Source organism: Neofelis nebulosa, chromosome 8 (assembly GCF_028018385.1).
Source record: "Neofelis nebulosa isolate mNeoNeb1 chromosome 8, mNeoNeb1.pri, whole genome shotgun sequence".
NCBI classification, from domain to species: domain Eukaryota; kingdom Metazoa; phylum Chordata; class Mammalia; order Carnivora; family Felidae; genus Neofelis; species Neofelis nebulosa.
Genome location: NC_080789.1, coordinates 27,827,093 through 27,848,570, shown reverse-complemented (window position 1 = coordinate 27,848,570; position 21,478 = coordinate 27,827,093). Strand labels below are relative to the sequence as shown.

The following is a 21,478-nucleotide window of genomic DNA, read 5'->3' as shown; positions in this document are numbered from 1 at the left end:
TCTAGAAAATCTCCAAATATTTGGAAAGTAAACAATATACTTTTAACTAACCCAATATACTTCTAAATAACCCCATGCATCAAAAAAAAAAAATCTCAAAGGAGATTAGAAAAAATATTAACTGTACATTAATGAAAATACATCATAAGATGAGAGCTGGAAAGAGAAGTAGATACATAGGTGTAGGTGGGCCTTGGGAAAGGGAAAACTTTACCCTGTTCTTTGGGTTGAGCCCTGGGATCAGAGATAAGGTTTAGTCAAATCCCAGATGTGTTTCCTTGGCCCTTTTTTTCCTATGTAGCACAGTAGAAATGCAAGACTCCACATAAAAAACATTTCCATAAAGTATATAGGCAAAAAAAACCCTTTAATATCAAAAGGTTTCCCTACCTCAAAATGAGATAGAAGTCTCTGAGTGAGTTCTGAACCATACATTATTAGAACATAGACTAGAAATGGGCACATTTACACTGAACCCATTAGAAATAGAAAGAAACACTGGGCCCATAGGGACCTCGGGAAGGAGAATAAGAACTAACTCAGAGGTGATCTTCATGGACTGATGACTGGGTTCCAGAGAAGACAAACTACTCAATGGGTGATATGAAGGATCAGATGTGCTCCCCAAATATCTGTGCACTGGTGTGAGAAGGAATGCCATTTAAGGTATCTAATGTACCTCTACATCCTCAAATTCAAAGCATCAGGATCCACTCTACTGGATGTGAAAACAAGAAATCTTTCATCATCACTTCCAAAGACAAAACCATGAAGGTGTCAAACAACTTAATTATCATCAGTCTGATGGGTTTTTTTTCATCTTCCTGAAGGGTACCTTTCCCAGGCTCTCAGCTTCCATCTGTAGGACTGAGAGTCAAAACTCTTCATACCCTTGTTACAGATCAAGTCTGTCAACTCACAGTGGCCTACTTAACATTTAAAGGCAAAGTCTACTGAAATGTGACTGGTCACAAGCCCTCCCATAAGACATCCAGATGAATGGGGTGGAACTGGTTTTTACCCATCATAATTCTAGTGAGTTTTGTGTCCATTGTAGATCTTGTAGCAAGACCCAATCCAAGCATCAACATCAAGAGCAAGCTAAGAGATTAATTCTATCTTCGTAGTGAACAAAAGATAGCTCATCTTTGCAGCTTTAATCACTATTTAGGTTATGTCTGGAAGCACATACCCTCTCTGCCACCAAGGACATTTGGAATTTCATACATAAATTAATATTTTAGATTCTAATATCTTCTCAACTAATCCATCCTTATACTCAGAGCTTTCATAAGCCCATTAAGCACTTAGTGCAAAATAGAAAAAAGACAATCTTCCTCAAGGTAATTTACTCCATCTGTTAAAAAACTGTCATACTATACTGATTTTACTAGACTAAGACATGTAACTACCATCTGCAGAAGCCTGACATCTGGCATTGACAAAATACAAAGAGGGTGAGGAACTGAGAAAATGAAACAGATACTGCAAAAGGTAAACATTCACAGGGAAGGTTTCACATTAAAAAACTATAAAGAGAAGAGCAAACTAAACCCAAAATCTAAGGAAGAAACTACTAAAGAGAAGATGAGGTATAAATTAAACACAAAAGTGACAAAATCAAATTATAAGGTTCTTTTAGAAAATTGACAAACCCCAAATTAGACTGATCAAGAAAAAGAGAACACCAATTACTGCTATTAAGAATAATAAGACATCACTATAGACCCTACAGACCTTAAAAAGTATAATGATACTATGAACATTATACCAATAAATTTAAGTTTAGATGAAATGGATGAATTCCTTCAAAAACACAAATTACCAAAACTGACTCAACTAAAATGTTAGAAAACAATAATAGCCCTGTATCTATTAAATAAATTGAACTCCAAATTAAGAAGCAACCCAGAGAGAACTTCAGGCCAGTTGGTTCATTGGTGAACTCAATAAAACATTTAACAAATAAATAATACTCATCACATACAAACTCTTTAAGAAAGGAGGGGAAGAGGGAGTACTATCAATTTATTTTTAAGACCAACATAACCATGATTCCAAAGAACACTGCAAACCAGTAGTCCTCATGAATGCAAAGAAAATTTTAAACAAAGTATTATCAAGTCAAATAGAGTAATATATAAAAAGAATAATACAGGATGATCAAGTGGGATTTATCCCAGGAAAGCAAAGTTATTTAATATTTAAAAAGCAATCAATAAAATTCACCATATTAGCAGAATACAGGAGAAAAAACATATGATCATGACAATAGATGCAGAAAAAAGTTAATAAAATTTAAGAAAACTAGTATATACAGAAATGTGCTCAATCTGATAAAGGAATCCACAAAAAACCTACAGCTAATTTCAAAATTAACAATGAAGTATTTCATGTTTCCTGCTCAAGGCTGGAAAGGAATCTACTTTCCTATCAAGGATATCTACTATCTTTTTACATTCAAATGTTCACTGGAGGTGTTGGCTAGCAGTAAGTCAAGAAAAAAGAAAAAACATCAGAGACCTACATACTGAAGAAAAAAAAAAAAAAGGATAACTGTTGCTAATTCACATATATCAAGACTGTCCACTTGGAAAATTCTAAAAACTCTAGAAAACAAAAAATGCAAACTTAACAAGGCTAGTCAATAGATAAGACTCAATTGTATGTTTATGCTAGCCACAAGTGATCACAAATTTATATTTAAAAAACAATTCCATTTGCAATAAAATTGAAAAACAAAGTTTTTAGCATTAAATTTAGCAACAGATATTCAAGATCCCTATTTTAAAAACAACAAAATGTTGACCAGAGATATTAAAGAAGACATAATTATTAGAAATATACTATGTTCACAGATTAGAAGACTCAGTATTGTTAAAACATTAATTCTCTCCCAAAGTGAACTAGAGACTCACTGAAATTCCAATCAAAACCCAATAATTTTATTTGTAGAAATGGACAAGTTAATACTAAAATTTATATGTAAAAAGCAATGAACTTAACCAAGACAACTTTGAAAAAGAATTAAGTTGGAGGGCTGATACGGCCTGATATCAATACCTATACCAAGAAGATACAAAAATCAAAATAGGACGGTATTGATGTCTGGATATCATATAGACACATAGACCAATAAAACAGAATAAAGCCCACAAATAAACTCACATATATTAGGAAAACTGCTTTTGACAAAGGCACCAAAGGCCACTCATTGGAAGAAAAAAGTTTTATCCACAAATGGTACCAGAACAACTTAATGATGTACAGGAAAAAAGGTGATCCTGGACTCCATCTCAGACCTCTCACAAAAAGAAGTTCAACATAGATCCTAGACCTAAATGTAAAAACTAAAACTGTAAAACTTCCAGAAGAAAACATAAGAGAATTCTTCATAAACCCTGGGGATAGGCAGAGGTTTTTTCGAAATGACACAAAACATTAAACATAAAATAAAAATAAATGGCAAATTGAATTCAAGCAAAATTTAAAACTTTTCACTGAAAGACATCACCAAAAAACAAAAAACAAAACAAAACAAAACAAAAAGCTGTTAGGAAAAGTCTTGATAATCTATTTGGTTAACTCACTGGCTATCTGGCAAAGAATAAGAACTTTGCATATATAAAGAACTCCTACAAATCAGTAATAAAAAGACCCAATGGGGAAAAATTTTTTAATAGGTGAAATAATTTAACAGACACTCCACAGTGAAGAAACGCAAATTAAACCCACAATAAGACCCCATTTCATATTCAATAAATAGCTAAAATTAAAGGACCAACAACACCAAATACTAGCAAGGATATGAAGCAATGAAACATTCCCAGTAGAAGTATAAAATGGTACAGCCATTTTGGGAAAAGGTTTCGTAATTTCTCATACAGTTAAACATACATCTACTCCACCACAGCCCTGTACTTTCACAAAAATACTTGTATAAGAACGGATAGCATCTTTATTCATAACACCTAAAAACTGCAAACAACCTAAAAATACTCACCAACAGAAAACAGATAAACAAACTGTAATGCATTCAGTGGAATAATATTCAACTATACAGATAAAACTAAAAATAGTGCATTGAGAAAAAAAAAAAGCCAGTCATAAAAAAAAGAACATACTTGTATGATTTCATTTCAAAAACACACAACATTAATCTATGAAGGCTGAAAACAGAACTGTGGTTTTCTACAAGGTATTGACTAGAAGGGCACCCGAGGAAACTCCATGGGTATGAAAATGTTGTGGGGGGGCGCCTGGGTGGCGCAGTCGGTTGAGCGTCCGACTTCAGCCAGGTCACGATCTCGCGGTCTGTGAGTTCGAGCCCCGCGTCAGGCTCTGGGCTGATGGCTCGGAGCCTGGAGCCTGTTTCCGATTCTGTGTCTCCCTCTCTCTCTGCCCCTCCCCCGTTCATGCTCTGTCTCTCTCTGTCCCAAAAATAAATAAAAAATGTTGAAAAAAAAAAAAATTTAAAAAAAAAAAAAAAGAAAATGTTGTGGGTGGGAGGGCATATTATTACACAGAGTATACACTTACTAAAACTCAAAATTTTATATGTAAGATCTGTGCATTTAACAGTATGTAAATTTTACTTCAATAATTGTTAAAAGGTACACTGATTCTGGTGTTTCCCTTGTGTTCATAAATACGATCTGTCAAGATGTACCACAAAGCTAAAATAAGTCATTTCTTGTAAGAAAGTATACATTCCCTACTTGGTATAGTCCCTCAACACAGAAGCCTGATTGCTCTTGGGTGATATATATAAATACTCCTCTATTTGCTAATTTCAGAGTAATTTATTCAAATCAGTGAACAACTCAAAACAATTGCTTTAACCCAGATAAATGAATACCATATTACTGTTGAAAAGAGACTAGATGACCCAAATTTTCAGTCCTTTCTAGTGAAGGTAAATTTAACCATACTATGATGCTTTTATTTTTCATTCAGTATTAACATCAGATTATAGAACCAATAGGAAAAAACATTTAATAAATCTTTAAGCACTGTGATAGCAAAACTGAAATCCCAAGAGTTTTTTAAAATGTTTGAGAGGGAAAGAGAAAATGGGAACGCACGCACACAAGCACACACACACACACACACACACACAATGGGGGTGGTGGGCAGAGAGAGAATCCCAAGCAGGTTCTGTCAACGCAGAGCCTCACACAGGGCTTGATCCCACAAACCATGACATCATGACCTGAGCTGAAATCAAGAGTGGCACACTTAACTGACTGAGCCTCCCAGGCACACCTGAAATCAGAAGATTTTAATACTTAGTTTATAGTCCTCTCCCTTAAGTAGTTTAGCTTACATTTCTTTCTCCATTTCAAGTTGTTTACTCAATTCTGTGGCTCTAAGCTCTAAATCTGTATTCAGCTGTCTTTGCAGTTGTAGATCCTGCAAAGCTTGCTCCTTGTTTCCTTTAAGTTCAAGAGTATCAGCTTCTAGTTTCTATGAAAGAAACAATACAGTAACCATTTTAATGTCAATAATTATCCATTTATTATTAAATATAACATTTTTGTTTATACTCAAATTGGTGTTGACATAACACAGAGTAATAACCATAAAATGTTTATGTTATAACAAAAAACACATTTTCCATTCTGAAGCCACTACTGAGTAAAGGAACTATTTATTTTGGAATCTTTCAGAGGACCTACCAGCAGGCTTTGTACATGACAGGCAGTCACCAAGTTTCTGTTTTTTAAAATTAACTCTAAATAACAGAATAAACAAAATAATTGTGTCTATTGCTAGAGTAAAAGTTATTAAGTCAAGTACGAAAAAACTAGGTAACAGGTTCATACATAGGCTCATTAACATATATTATCCTTTATATACAGTAAACAACACTGATGTAATTGTAAATATTCAAAACTAAAATGGAGTTGTCATATCATCCTTCTCCTTAGTACCTATTGCCGCTAAATATAAAGACAGCTGAATTCCTGATATTGCACCTTTAAATTCTCAGTTTAGAGACTGCTGTTCCTCACAGTGTAGTTTCTGTCTCATACATATACATATAACTGTGTGCATTTTTGCAAATTTGCAAAATCAAACTGTTAAATGTAAAGTTTGAATATATAAGAGTAATGCATTTTCTTGCATAGTTGTAATAATTTTGCACCCTAAATATTTTATAAACCAACCTAGGTATCTATAGCTCTTATGCAACTCTCACAATAGATTTTGATGCAACTGTAAAATTTTGTAACAAATAATTACAAAAAACATATGGAATACTCCCTAAAATAATTACCAAATGTTAAAGATCTGATTATCACAAGAGACACTCTCGGTTCTAAACAATTATTTGTAAAAGATACCCAAAAAGAATTCTCATTAGATACTTTTCAGTAAAATCGTTTTTCTGTTCTTTTCAAATTATTACAAAAAGTAATGTGTCATTACTATCATCATTGGCCATAAAGAAAAAGAAACTCATAAATAGAATTAAAAATGTAATTCTTCTTCCATGTTATATTGGTGTGGATATACACATATACATGTACACATCCAATAGTTCTACAGAAGTGTTCTGTTTGTGAAGGTATAGTTTACATATATATAGTAATTTGAGAAATCTTTGTTTAATCAATAGTAGATCCCATTTCAAGGACAAAGGACTCAGGTCAAACCCTTGTCTGATAGGTCTACTCATTTAATCTCTTTAGTACATCAACAATTTCACTTGGAGTTGAAGTTAAGAAGCAGTTTACCACAGCATAAACTTATTATTAAACTAAAGACAAAATCCAAAAGATATAAATGTAAAATTTAAAAAGTGAAGAGGTCTGTCATATGTGAAATATATTCTGAAATAAGGAGGGAAGGAGATAGGAATGATGGAACAGAAGAGGCTTCATAATTATGAACAACAACAATGACAACAAAATGGTAAGTTCCTTGTAATTACAGAGTAAATCCCTGGTTGGTTGTTTTTTTTGAAACATTACAAGGGAACCAATATAACTGTCATTTGTAAAAGCCACTCATTAATAAAGAAATTAAAATTAAGAATGGAATTCAAAATTAAGACCAGAAAAATTCCAGGTAATTTAAAATTCTATAACACAACTTCACCTTTGTTTGCAAATTTAAAACCTTTGATTCCTTCTAGGTCATCAGTTTCCATTACTACAGTAGCAGAAAATATAAGTAATACACTCAATATCTTTTATACAAACCTTAATTTGACCTTCTAATTCTTCAGTTTTTTGTTCTAAAGAAAGGTGTTTCTCTTTATATTCTTTAAGATGACTTTCCAACTGACTGCAATGTTCTTGCTTATCCTGTAACTTTGCAGTGACTTGATCCAACTGAGTAGTGATCTTATTTAACTCCTATAGAAAAGTACAATTGAAAACTTTGGTAAGGTTTTCTTTCTTGTATTCCCAAATGTTTGATCAAAGTACTACTGAAAACTCTAATTCTATTTAAGAAACTATTTGAAGGTTAAGAAACTATTTGAACTATCAGAGGTTATTTTACTAGTACAAAGGACCTGAACTGAAATCGTACATAGCATGAGATATTAAGTTTATATGCATCACCACTTAACTTTTTCTAGAAAGAGTTATTTTAGGACTCAAAAGATACAATAGAACATTAAATATACTAATAATAAAATAACACTTTTATATTATAATTAAATGTTTTCAATCTTCAAGATGCTATTTTTATGTTGGGATGAGCACTGGGTGTTGTATGGAAATCAATTTGACAATAAATTTCATATTTAAAAAAAGATGCAATTTTTAAAAATAACATTTAAAAACTATTACAGTGACTACATCTATGAAACTTGTTCATTTGTAATATCTAGAGGCACTGAAAGAATTAAAATCACTAGTAAACCCACCACCCACAGATAATCACTATTAATGTTTTGATAACTTTCCTTTCAGTCTTTTCTGTATGTTTCCATTTTTTAATTTACACTTTTGTTTTTACTTGATTTACTATTGGTATTATTTCTTTTTTTTTTAATATGAACTTTATTGTCAAATTGGTTTCCATACACCCAGTGCTCATCCCAACAGGTGCCCTCTTCAATGCCCATCACCCACTTTCCCCTCCCTCCCACCATCAACCCTCAGTTTATTCTCAGTATTTAAGAGTCTCTTACGGTTCGCCTCCTTCCTTCTCTGTAACTTTCCCCACCCCTTCTCCTCCCCCCACCCCCACGTGCCCAGGTCTTCTATTGAGTTTTTCAGGATCCACATATGAGTGAAAACATATGGTATGTGTCTTTCTCTGCCTGACTTATTTCACTTAGCATAAACTCTCCAGTTCCATCTACGTTGCTACAAAAGACCAGATTTCATTCTTTCTCATTGCCAAGCTGCTAGGAATTTACCCAAGGGATACAGGAGTGCTGATGCATAGGGGCACTTGTATCCCAATGTTTATAGCAGCACTTTCAACAATAGCCAAATTATGGAAAGAGCCTACATGTCCATCAACTGACAAATGGATAAAGAAGTTGTGGTTTATATTTACACTTTTAAAATAGAGGTAGAACCTCGCTTTACATACTACAGGTTTGTAAGCCATACAAAGGTTTTATTATAACCTTTGTTTTTACATAACAATGCATCATGAAATTGTGTCATTATTTTCTAAAATATTGTATTTGACTGCATAAATTCCCATTTTATTGATTCAGACCTTTTATTAGCCAAATGTCCTATTTTAGATTCTTAGATTGCTACTAAACTTTCCGTATGTTATTAACAGAAATGTAAATAGCATCTTAAAAGCTATGATTATTCCCTTAGCATAAATGACTAAAAGTGAGCTAAGGAATATGAAAAACCCTAAAGTTCTTGAAATATATTGGCAAACAGCTCTCCCTATCACCATTAAAAGGTTGAACTTACCTACCACCAGCAACGTATGAAAGTGACTTACTCTTCCTCTTCTACACCATCTCCAATCCTTCCAGTATTAAACAAACACATTTCACCTCAACAAGGGCATACTGTCTTAATTTACAATTGATTGTCTTAATTTACAATTGATTCTTAATCTGAACATCCACTAATATATTTTTGATCATTTACTCTTTTGTAGCTTCATGCAATTCCTATCTGTTTTAAATATCGAAGATATTAATCCTTCGTCGGACATATTTCAGAAAATGTATTATTCTTTTGCTATGTGCTTTCTAATTTTGTTAGTAATATTTTTGGCAAAAAATTTTTAAACTTTTATGTGATTATTCTTATCAATAATCTTTTCATTACAGTTTCTAGCACTGATCTTGTGATTAGATCATATTTTCCAGATGTACGTAGCAATGAGTAAAAAGTTGCAAAACATGCATACAAAGTAATTCTACGTGCATAAAAGAAAATATTAGTGTGTGTGTGTTATATATGAACATACACACACATATTTGCCCAATGCTTATAGAACTCTGGACAGGTACATACCAAATTTAAGAGCAAACATTCCCTCTAAGAAGGAAAATAGGACTGAAGTTTAGGGTAAATATAGAAAACAAAGCTTTTATTTTGTTAACTTGATATATTACTAGATTGATCAAAAAAAAATTAGGCCAACAACCAGTGTTACCACTCAGATAAAAAGTAAATTTAAAAAATCTCATTTGCTAAAAGGGAAGAAAAATCTATCAGCATTTTGACCTTGGCCCTTAAGTAGGAAGCCTTTATTCTATTAGAAGTATTGAGAAAAGTAACTTATGTATTCCCTGCAGCCCTACTTATTCTTATCCCCAAAATAAAAGAGGAACTCTTACTGCATTGGAATATATGGTGCTCTTTTCCTGCTTCCAAGAGGTAAGTAAATCCAGGTCATGGCCCAGATTACCTACTAAGAACAGGTGTGAGAGTCTGTCTCCCTTTACCAATCATTGGCACTTGATGCAATGAAGCAACAATTCAACAATTAGGAACAGATATTTCAGCTGCACACCTTAGTCAACACTAAGGACTAATACAAAATCAAGAAGCCCAACCGTGCTTACACACCAATCGCACTTTATCAAAAACAAAAGTGATATTTTTATCTTCATCTGTCTGACTCCTGCATCTAGAACTGGTTCTGAACTCAGGCAGAAATTAAGGGGAAAAAACAAGTAGATCACAATATTAATAAAATTGAGTATCACTTTCATACATGTTTGCAATTAATTTATCTACCAAAACATTAGGTTATGGGATGAGACTGTACCACGTTCACCTACCTGCTGTTTATCTTGTAATGCATTTTGGGCTGTGTCCAAATGATTCTGAAGATCTGCTCTTTGAGCAGTTTTTGCTGCTTCTGCTGATAGCAATAATTCAGTTTTGGCTTTAATCTGTAACAAAATTTGCCAGTCATTTAATGTGTATTTATTTCTTGATTTTCTCTTGCTTCAACATGCATTGCTTTTGTCAAATTATTTTAAAAATTAAGCCCTTTGTCAAAAAAAAAATAAGGATTTAGACACTGAAAAATAAGTATGTAATAATCCCAAAACAGGAATGAACATGGGAGAAAAGACTCCTAACAATGTTTGGACAAATGATGAGATTTATTATGATATATATGTCCCTATATGACACCAAAACACTTCTCCCTCTTTTAAACTGGACTTCCAAATATTGGGTTATCATGTAACCCACCTAACAAATATTTATATTTTAATTAGAAAGAAATGTGTATCTTCTTCCTCCAAGTTAATATGCATGCCTGTTATTTTATATTTCTTACTTTCAATAGAATTGTTTTCCTAAAATAAAATCAAGGCTTAGATATGTTTCTATAACTTTCTCTACTTTAGTGTAGAATAGGAAACCAACGATGACAATGGAAAAAGAAACACGTTTTAATTCCCACCCCAACACTGATGCATTGAACGTGAATTCTGTACTGGCCTCTGAAAGAAGGTTATTAAAAATATATAATGGTAGCATATAAAAGTATTTTTTTAACCTAACCTTTAAAGTAAAATTTAAAAATCAAAGTCAAAAAGTGTTTAACATAGAAATCTAATGGTGTAATATCAAATGACTGAATTTCAAAAACAATAATAAGGACTTCATGGAAAAAAAAAGAAAAGCAAAAGGCTCTGGTGGTTTCAGAAGGTGTAGTTTGCCAGAAGAGATAAAGAGGGAAAAAGGCAAACAGGAAAGCTAAACAAACTGTCTAGATAGCACCTTTATTTAATTCTTGTTCCCAAGGTTTTTCCACTACTAAGTAAAGCAGAGAGTGAGAGAGAGGTCAGAGATTAGGGGGAGAGAGACAAAGAGACAGGGAGACAGAAAGAGAGACAGAAAGACAGAGACACAGGGAGAAACAGAATTTAAAACATTTGATGGCCTCAGGGAAATACGAATCAAAACCAGAATGAGATACCACCTCACACCTGTCAGAATGCCTAACACTAACAACTCAGGCAACAACAGATGTTGGTGAGGATGCGGAGAAAGAGGAACCCTTTTGCACTGCTGGCGGGAATGCAAACTGGTGCAGCCACTCTGGAAAACAATATGGAAGTCCCTCAAAAAATGAAAAACAGAACTACCCAATGAGCCAGCAATTACACTACTAGGTACTTATACAAAGGATATAGGAGTGCTGATTCAAAGGGGCAAATGCACCCCAATGCTTACAGTAGCACTATTGACAAGAGCCAAAGCACGGAAAGAGCCCAAATGTCCATCGATGGATGAATGGATAAAGAAGATGTGGGATATATATATAGATATCTATCTATATATATGTAGATATCTATAATGGAATATTACTCGGCAATCTAACAGAATGAAATCTTGCCATTTGCAACAATGTGGATGGAACTAGAGTATACTATGTTAAGCGAAATTAAGTCAGAGAAAGACAAATATATGATTTCACTCATATGTGGAATTTAAGAAACAAAACAGGAACACAGGAGAAGGGAAGGAAACATAAGATAAAAACAGAGGGAGATAGAGGCGCCTGGGTGGCTCAGTCCGTTGAGCATCCAACTTTGGCTCAGGTCATAATCTCAACTCAACATTCCGGAGTTCGAGTCCCACATCGGGCTCTGTGCTGACAGCTCAGAGCCTGGAGCCTGTTTCAGATTCTGTGTCTCCCTCTCTGTCTCTGTTCCTCCCCTGCTCGTGCTTTGTCTCAAAAATAAATAAATATTAAAATTTAAAAAAATAAAAAAAATAAAAAAAACGGAGACAAACCTTATATAAGAGACTCTTAAATACAGAGAACAACTGAGGGTTGATGACAGGGTGTTGGGTGGAGGGATGGGCTAAATGGGTGATGGGCACTAAGGAGGGCACTTATTGGTATGAACACTGGGTGTTATATGTAAGTGATGAATCATTAAATTCTATTCCTGAAATCATTATTACACTATATGTTACCTAACTTGGATTTGAATTAAAAAAAAATCTACAGTCTTAAGTTTTTGATGGCCTACAATTGGTGTTTTATTCAGAAAAACTCACATTAAATTGAATAATTCAAAATTACCTGTATGTCAAGCTGGGAGACCTTCTCCTTGCTCTCATTTAATTGACTACTTAATTCATTGACACTAGTTTCTAAGGAAAGGACACGGTCTTGTGCAGCTCTAAGATGTGCCTTCTGCTCTTGCACTTGGTCATGCAAATTCTCCTGGGCTTGTTTATGGCTTTCTGACTGATTCTTCAGCTTCTCTGTTAGTTGAGTTACCTATCGTACAAGGAAGACTAATTATGAAGGTCACAAATGATATAAGAAGAATTAAAAAAAAAAAACAAATTTAAGGACCATGAGAGTATTAAAGTGCTCTATAAGTTATCTCATATTTTTAAGAAAATTTATTCATCTTTCCACAAATAAGTAAATAATCTTTCAAAATCATAAGAAAACACCAATTCAGGGATTCCTATTATTTTTAAAACCATCTCTACTGAGCTAGAATTTACATGAAATAAAATTCACCTAGTTTAATTGCACAGCTTGAGGAGATTTGACAAATATATACACTCACTTAACCATTGCCACAATCAGATAGAGAACATTTCAATTACCCCAAAAGGTTTACTCATGCCCCTTTGCAGTCAGTACTCTCCACTCATCTCTAGCCCCAGACAATCATGGATATAATTAATAAGAGTTCCTTATATATTCTTAGTATTTCTGAATTGTCAGATATGTGTATTTCAAGTATTTTCTCCCACTCTGTCTTGACTTTTATTTTTGTAACAGTATCTTTTGAAGGGTAAACAATTCTAATTTAGATGAAATCCAATTCATCTACTGTCTCTTTGGTGCACCTTGATTGGAATTCAATGAGTTTCTTGAATCTGTGCGTTCATATTTTTAATCACATTTAAATTTTTTTCAGCCATTATTTCAATAAATATTTTTCCCCTCCCCACTTTTCTGTCACACCAATTATATGTATGTTAGATTACATGATCTTGTCCCACAGGTCACTAAAGCATAGTTTTTTTGGTTTTTAGCCCAGTCTTTTTTCTCTCTGTGCTTCCTTTTGGACAGTTTCAATTGCCTTGTCTTAATGTTCACTTTTGTTTTCTATTTGGTTGATTAAGCACATCCAATGAGATTTTAATTCCATATATAGAGAGAAAAGTTCTATTTCTTTTTTTTTAATCATTCCCACTTCTATTTCCATTATAGTTTTTCCTTTACAACCATAAGCATATTTTAAGAGCCATACATGTTTTCTTCTTTGAATGTCTAGAAAGTTTTGGTATTTATGGAAACAAATCTTGACTTTGTCGCCTTCTTTCAAAAATGCTTAATTTTGTCCCAGCAGGCAGTTAACCCACATATGGCTCAGCTGGATCCTCTGAGGCTTGTTTTCATGCTTTGTTAAGTCAGGTGTACACCAGCTTTTACCCTAGGGGCTGGTTTACCTTTATCCCAAGGTGTGACATTTCCGGGGTTTCTACTAAATGGCCCCAAAGTGCTCAATCACGTCTTTGTGCTCTTGCATAAACATCTCCAAACTCTGATAATTTTTCAGTTTGCAACTCCTAACAATTGTTCATTGCCTGGCCACATGAAATCCCACATAAGAATGCAAAGTTTAGCAGTCAGCTGAAGGCTTAAGTTGATCCCTATGCAGATTTTTAGAGCTTCTTCTCTCCACTGTTCCCTCCCCTCTGATATTCTGCCCCACAATTTGAGGTTCCTCAACCTTCCTAAACTTTAATCTCTTAGTACTTTGTTCAGTGAGACCACTGTGCTTTCCTTGGATTCCCCCAGCCTACACCAGTCTGGAAAATGCCTCTGGGTTACCAGAAGTTGGAATGGTCAAAAGGTTCACTTCCCTTGCTTCTCTTCTCTCAGGAATCAAACCCCTGCATTGCTTGTTGTACAGTATCTGAAAATAGTGACTTGATACTTTTTTTTTCTTTCCTAGTTGTTTATGGTGAGAGGACAAAATAGGTATCAGTTACTTCAACATGGCCAGAAGCACAAATAACATAGATTTATTTTTATTTATTATTTTAAAAAGAATTCGAGGAGTGCCTGGGTGGCTCAGTTGGTTAAGTGTCCAACTCTTGGTTTCACTCAGGTCATGATCTCATGGTTTCTGGGTTCAAGCCTCTCACCAGGCTCTGCACTGACAGTGTGGAGCCTGCTTGAGATTCTCATTCTCTCCCTCTCTCTGCCTCTCCCCAGCTTGCGCTCTCTCTCAAAATAAATAAACTTTAAAAATAAAATAAATAAATAAATAAATAAATAAATAAATAAATAAAATTAGAAAAGTGGTTGTTACTTACTGATATTTTGTTTTACTATTTTCTCATTTAGATAATTATAACTCTCTTACTGGGCAATTCTTCCAACAAAGCAACTATAAATTCTTTCAGTTTGAAAATGGATTAAGCCAAATTTTGTTAAGTTTCTCTTAAACTACATATGAGCAACTTATCAAAATTATTATTAGCTATGTGTTCCAAAGACATAATTTCCAAAATATAAGTAACTAGTAAGCCTGCATATTAACCAATACATAGTAATAACTAGCAGTTGATTAGTGCTTTTAGTTTATAAATATAATTTATTATTCTTTTTTTTTCAAAACATCACAAAATGCCATAAGGCAACTATGTATTATTAACACCATCACTATCTTTCTAACGAGCTAACAAGATGAAATTACTTGCTTGTGGTCACACGGGTAGTAGGTTATATACTGGGACATGAACTGGGATCTTTGTCAAATCATGCTAACTTACTTTTACTACAATAACAACCCATCTCTAAGGTAAATTGGATGGTATTTGTCAAAAAAACCCATAATATTTAAAAAGTACTAATAATAACCAGAATGAAGAGGCATTTAAACAAAGTACTTAGCAATATTTAGAAAGATAAAAGTGAGTTTTAGAAACAGAACACATTTGGGGCACCTGGGTGGCTCAGTTGGTTAAGTGTCCAAGTCTTGATTTCAGCTCAGGTCATGATTTCCTGGTTCATGAGTTTGAGCCCCACATCAGACTCTATGCTGATGGCGCAGAGCCTGCTTGAGATTCTCTCTCTCTCCCTCTCTCTCTCTCTCTCTGCACCTCCTGTGCTCATGCACACTCTCTCTCTCAAAATAAATAAATTTAAAAAGAAAAACAAACAAAAATAGAAATAGAACACATTCGACAGGCTTACTTGTTCCTGTAAGGTATGGTTTTTTTCTTGTAACTGGTTGAGAACAGCAGTCTCTCCTTCACCAGCCTGAATTTTTGCATAAAGATCTTCTCTTTCTTTTTCTAGTAAGGAAATATTTTCTTTACTCTTCTGTAATAAGGCTTCAAGGTTCTGGATCTTCTGGTCCTTATCGCCAATTTGACGTAGTACTTGTTCTAAATCATTCTGTAAAGAAGTGAAAACTACTACCTTAACGACAGAGAACTTGAAAAGTTATTCCTCAAACAGAAAATGACTGATAATACATTTTACAACTCAAATTCTGAGTCTTACGTTTTTTTCTACTCGTTACATTTTAACACAGCAAACTTAAGTAATTAGAACTATGTGTTTAATAATATAAATCTATATTATCAATAGTAAACTAGAATTTAACCCCCCCCAAACCTTCAATTAACCACATTCTTACTCTAACACTCTGACCTCATTGCCCAGTACCCTCTTGTTTAATCCATTTCAGACACATGGGACTCTTCTTATTCCTTCATCACACCAGGAACACTCCCACCTCAGGGCCTCTGAACTCACTGTTTCTTCTGTCTAGAATACCTCTCCCACAAGGTCACATGGCTCATTCCCTCTCCTTCAAATGTTTGTTCAAGGGATGCCTGGGTGGCTCAGTTGGTTAAGCATCCAGTTCTTGATCTTGGCTCAGGTCATGATCTCATGATCCGTTGGACCAAGTCCCATTGACAGCGCAGAGCCTGCTTGGGATCCTCTCTCTCCCTCTCTCTCAGCCCCTCCCTGACTAGTGCACATTCTCTATCAAAAAAATAAATTAATTAATTTACAAATAAAAAAATGTTTGTTCAAATGACACCTACTCAATCAGGCCTATCCTGACCATTACATTTAAAATTGCAGCCTTTCCCAATATTCCTTCTCCTGAATATTTTCTTTCCATTGCACTTATCTTTTAACACAATAAATTATTTATTTATTTTTCATGTTTATCTGCTTCCCTCCACCTCACTAGAACATATGCTCCACAAAGGTTAGGATTTTTGTCTGTTTTATTCGTTGATGTATCCAAGACACAAATGTTCTACGATATTTGTTGAATGAACAGAAAAATAAAGGATTGCACTCTAACACACACATACTCATGAAGGCTCACTTCAATACCCCAAGAGGAATCTTCTATCGATACATCAAGGGATCCCTCTTCTTTTACTTTACCGAGGGTCTTAGTGTTACACAGAGCACGGTGTATTAGCCCACATCCAGAACAATGTCCATTAATATTCTGGAGCTATCCGACCCACATTCTTTGGCTCTGCCTCACTTCTCCCCAGAACCAGGTCCTAACAAGCCCTTCCACAAACCTTATACCCCATACCACCTTGCTCGGACAGAGTCAGCAACCACCTGGTACTGGTACTCTCCAAAATTTGCACCAATATTACACTATTTGAGATCACTTTCAAACATGTTTTCTCATCTAAGTTTCAGTCACAAAATGATGAAAGGCAACCTACCTCTCTGCTCTCATTCTCTACTCCTGCCACTAATGACCCTCTTCTCCACATCCCACTCATCTTCTGGAACCACAGTTCCAGGCCTAAGTTTTGTTTCCAGAACAGTCAGAACTGAAATTTTTAGTTCACCCTTTATAGATGCTGATTCCCCTTCAACACTCTCAGATACGTAAGGACCATTCTGCTGGGCAAGCAGGGGAGGTTGACTTCTTCCTGGTTTTTCACCACCATAACTCTCCCCCTCATGTAAAAGCTTCATGCTGCTTTGGGAAGTATGTCGTTCATTTATTCTAGCTTCTATTCTGTGTTGCTATTATCTATAAATCCCTACCTCATTCACTGAAGACTTGAGACCTGATTTAGTCTTTCTCTCAATCCCAATTTCTGCCAATTTCCTGGGAAATACAAAATACACAAAGAATTAAGAGCACAGCCTCAACAGTCATATCATCTTAATTCCTGGACCTCATTCTATTCACTCACTCACATGTACGATCTTGTAATCACTTGAAATTGTTCCAGATGAAAAATTTCAACTGTCCTACTCTGTGACCACAACTTCCTGACCATCTTCCAATTTCATGACCTCATTTCTGTTCTTCAATGCAATGCCAAAGAGACACTGACCTCAATTTTCTTCTGACTTATATAGCACATGCCTCATTTCTCTTCCTGAACCTCATACATGGATATGAACTAACTTAACTATCCTCTCAACTATTCAACATTCTCCATTTCCTTTCACCTACAAATTCCCCACACAGCCACCCTAAAAAAGCCCAATCCTAGATCAGTGTTGCAATCTTCTTACTCCACACCTTCATTTCTAAGAGCTGTTAGAGCAAAATCATAAACCTTCAGAGATTGGTGCCACTACAACGTTCTAGATGGCAACCTCCATTATATACTTAAAATCATCTTGTCAATCCTTTCACTTGAGTAAGATTCTTACCCTCAAACATTCCCCTCAATAACTATTTAAAAGCTTCAAGGGGCACCTGGGTGGCTCAGTCAGTTAAGCATTCGACTTCAGCTCATGTCATGATCTTGCAGATCGTGAGTTTGAGCCCTGCACTAGACTCTGCACTGGTGGTGTTGAGCCTGCTTGGGATTATCTCTCTCTTTCTCTCTCGTCCCCTTCACCACTTTCACTCTCCCTTTCAAAATAAATAAATAAAATAAAAAATAAAATAAATAAAATAAAATCTTCAATATTCTCTCTAGATTTTTAATCTCTGCCTGCCTTCCATTCAACTATCTCCAACTTTATCCATAAAAAACAAAGGGAGGGAGAGGGTATCTTCAGGGAAGATGCACCTTGATTTTTCACTCTCTTATCTATAAAGATAGATAACAGACAGATAAATCCATATTTAGTCTTTTCCTCAAGCTTCAAAGAATATCCTTCAGAGAATAAGTTCAAATTTACCACCACCCACTGTATCAATGACCTCACAGCTTATCAATACCCTATTCCTTCAGTCACCTCTCCTTCAATATCTTCAAATGACTCCCTCTCTCCCAGACTGTCCCAGACTATAAACATGTTCAGGTATCTCTTGTTTTCAAAAACTTCGCAGACCAAGCCCCACTCACTACTGTGCAGTCTTTATACAATTCGTATTTAAATTTCAAAAGGAATTCAAATTTACTTTTGCAAATCTCTCATTTACTCATCAAAAATCAGCCTTTCATCTCTATCACTTTATTGCAATTATGTTTAGCAAGAATATGTAAGAATATTATATAAGAATCCTTCATATATATAAGAATATGTATTTATAATAAATAATTATAGCTTAATATCATGGACATTTTTCACTTATCATACTTGGCATCCCTACGACACATGCACATTTGAAGTTGCTGATTAATCTGAAATTTTGACTCTCCCCATTCCTTTGGCTTCCACTTGGCAGGTTCTCCTTAATTACACTGATCATGCTCTTCCTTTGGGGTGCGCTTCCTCCAATCATCCATCCTGTTAGGTGCTAATGTTTCCCAGAAGTCTTGTGTTACCAGTTGTCTATTCTCCTCATTACACTCCCTCCCTGGCTGATCACATCTATTCTAATAATTCCATTTACCCCATATATACTGTGATGTTTCTCACAGCTTTAAATGAATATATACCACAGGTACCTCAACAACATCCAATATTGAACTCACAACGCTGCCCAATGAAATGGCCATCTGTCTCAGATGCACTAACAAAGTTGATGACACCTCCATTTACCATGTACTCAGTGTTATCACTCTGGAAGTCATTTACTTTCTTTCTCATTCCCTGCAACTATTAAGTCCTACTTTTTTTCTTTTTTTTTTTTTTTTTTTTTTTACTGCCCAGGTATTATTCATATTTGCCCTATAACATCTTTAACAATTGTTTGAACTAAGGCCATTATTATTTTTCATCTAAACTACTGCATATATTAGTCTTTTAACCGATCTCCTGCTTCAGAATATTTACTCTGAAATCCACCTTTCACACAGCCACAGGAATAACTTATTTAAAAATCAAATCTGGGGGGGTGCCTGAGTGGCTCAGTCAGTTAAGTGTCTGACTCTTGTTTTCGGCTCAGGTCATGATCTCATGGTTTGTAAGTTCGAGCCTCACATAGGGTTCAGTGCTGATGGTGCGGAGCCTGCTTGGGATTCTCTCCCTCTCTTTCTGCCCCTTCCCTACACTCTGTCTCTCTCTTTCTAAATACTTAAAAAACAATAATCAAATCTGGCTATGGCACTTCTCTCAGGACATTCAATACTTTTCTATCTTCAAGGACAAATGTCACACAAGACCTTCTATAAACTCACCCATGTCTAATGCTCTGGTCTCTTCTCCAATCTCAGTTTAGTTCATATCAGCTTCACTATCCTTGCCCTTTTAACTCCTTGATTCGGAGTATAATCTTTACTATCACCATCTTCACAACCCAGGAACATCTGCACATGCTCTGCAACTCAAATTGTCACTTTTAAGAAGTTTCCAATGACGGCTCTTTTCCAGACTGAGTTAGATAACTGTCCTCTGTGCTACCATAATAATTTTATACACATATATACACCTAGAACGACACTGATTCTACCTCTTTAATTAGTTTTTAGGACTTCTGAAATTTCCATAATGAGAGACTTTGCCTGGTCTCTTTGTCATCCTTTTCTTATTCTTCTTCCCCAGGGAATGGGGAATTCAATTTAACCAACTGAAAGTCTGGAATAAGAAACTAAGCATGTTTTGCAGAAGAATGAACCTGGACCACTTTCTTACACCATACACAATAATAAACTCAAAGTGGATGAAAGACCTAAACATAAGACAGGAAGCCATCAAAATCCTTGAGGAGAAAGCAGGAAAAACCTCTTTGATCTTGGCCACAGCAACTTCTTACCCAACATGTCTCCGGAGGCAAGGGAAACAAAAGCAACAATGAACTACTGGGACCTCATCAAAATAAAGAAGCTTCTGCACAGCAAAGGAAACAATCAACAAAACTAAAAGGCAAGCGATGGAATGGGAGAAGAAATTTGCAAATGACATATCAGATAAAGGTTAGTATCCAAAATCTATGAAGAACTTATCAAACTCAACACCCAACAAACAAATAATCCAGTGAAGAAATGGGCAAAAGACACAAATAGACACTTCTCCAAAGAAGACATCCAGATGGCCAAGCGACACATGAAAAAATGCTCAACATTACTCACCATCAGGGATATACAAATCAAAACCACAATGAGATACCACCTTATACCTGTCAGAATGGCTAACATTAACAACTCGGGCAACAACAGATGTTGGCGAGGATATGGAGAAAGAGGATCTCTTTTGCATTGTTGGTGGGAATGTAAGCTGGTGCAGCCACTCTGGAAAACAGTATGGAGGTTCCTCAAAAAACTAAAAATACAACTACCCTACGACTCAGCAATTGCACTACTAGGCATTTATCCACGGAACACAGTTGTGCTGTTTCGCAGGGACACATGCACCCGCATGTTTACAGCAGCATTATCCACAATAGCCAAAGTATGGAAAGAGCCCAAATGTCCATTGATGGATGAATGGATAAAGAAGAGGTGGTAAATATATATACAATGGAGTACGACTTGGCAATCAAAAAGAATGCAATCTTGCCATTTGCAACTACATGGATGGAACTGGAGGGTATTATGCTAAGTGAAATTAGTCAGTCAGAGAAAGACAAAAATCCTATGACTTCACTCATATGAGGACTTTAAGGGACAAAACATGAACATAAGGAAAGGGAAACAAAAATAATATAAAAACAGGGAGGGGACAAAACAGAAGAGAC

The 21,478-nt window shown here is 35.1% G+C and overlaps 1 protein-coding gene across 4 annotated transcripts in view; it reads right to left on the bottom strand.

The window, feature by feature from the left end:
• The window catches only part of EEA1 (early endosome antigen 1), a 111,857-nt gene that overhangs the window by 23,362 nt on the left and 67,017 nt on the right, over positions 1-21,478 (bottom strand). For all 4 annotated transcript variants that reach the window (XM_058741809.1, XM_058741811.1, XM_058741812.1 and 1 more), the window contains 5 exons: positions 15,652-15,855; positions 12,502-12,702; positions 10,232-10,345; positions 7,209-7,364; positions 5,327-5,466 (listed from right to left, as the gene is read on the bottom strand). In XM_058741809.1, coding sequence (XP_058597792.1) covers positions 5,327-5,466; positions 7,209-7,364; positions 10,232-10,345; positions 12,502-12,702; positions 15,652-15,855 — 815 coding nt within the window. The remainder of the gene's footprint in view (positions 1-5,326; positions 5,467-7,208; positions 7,365-10,231; positions 10,346-12,501; positions 12,703-15,651; positions 15,856-21,478) is intronic.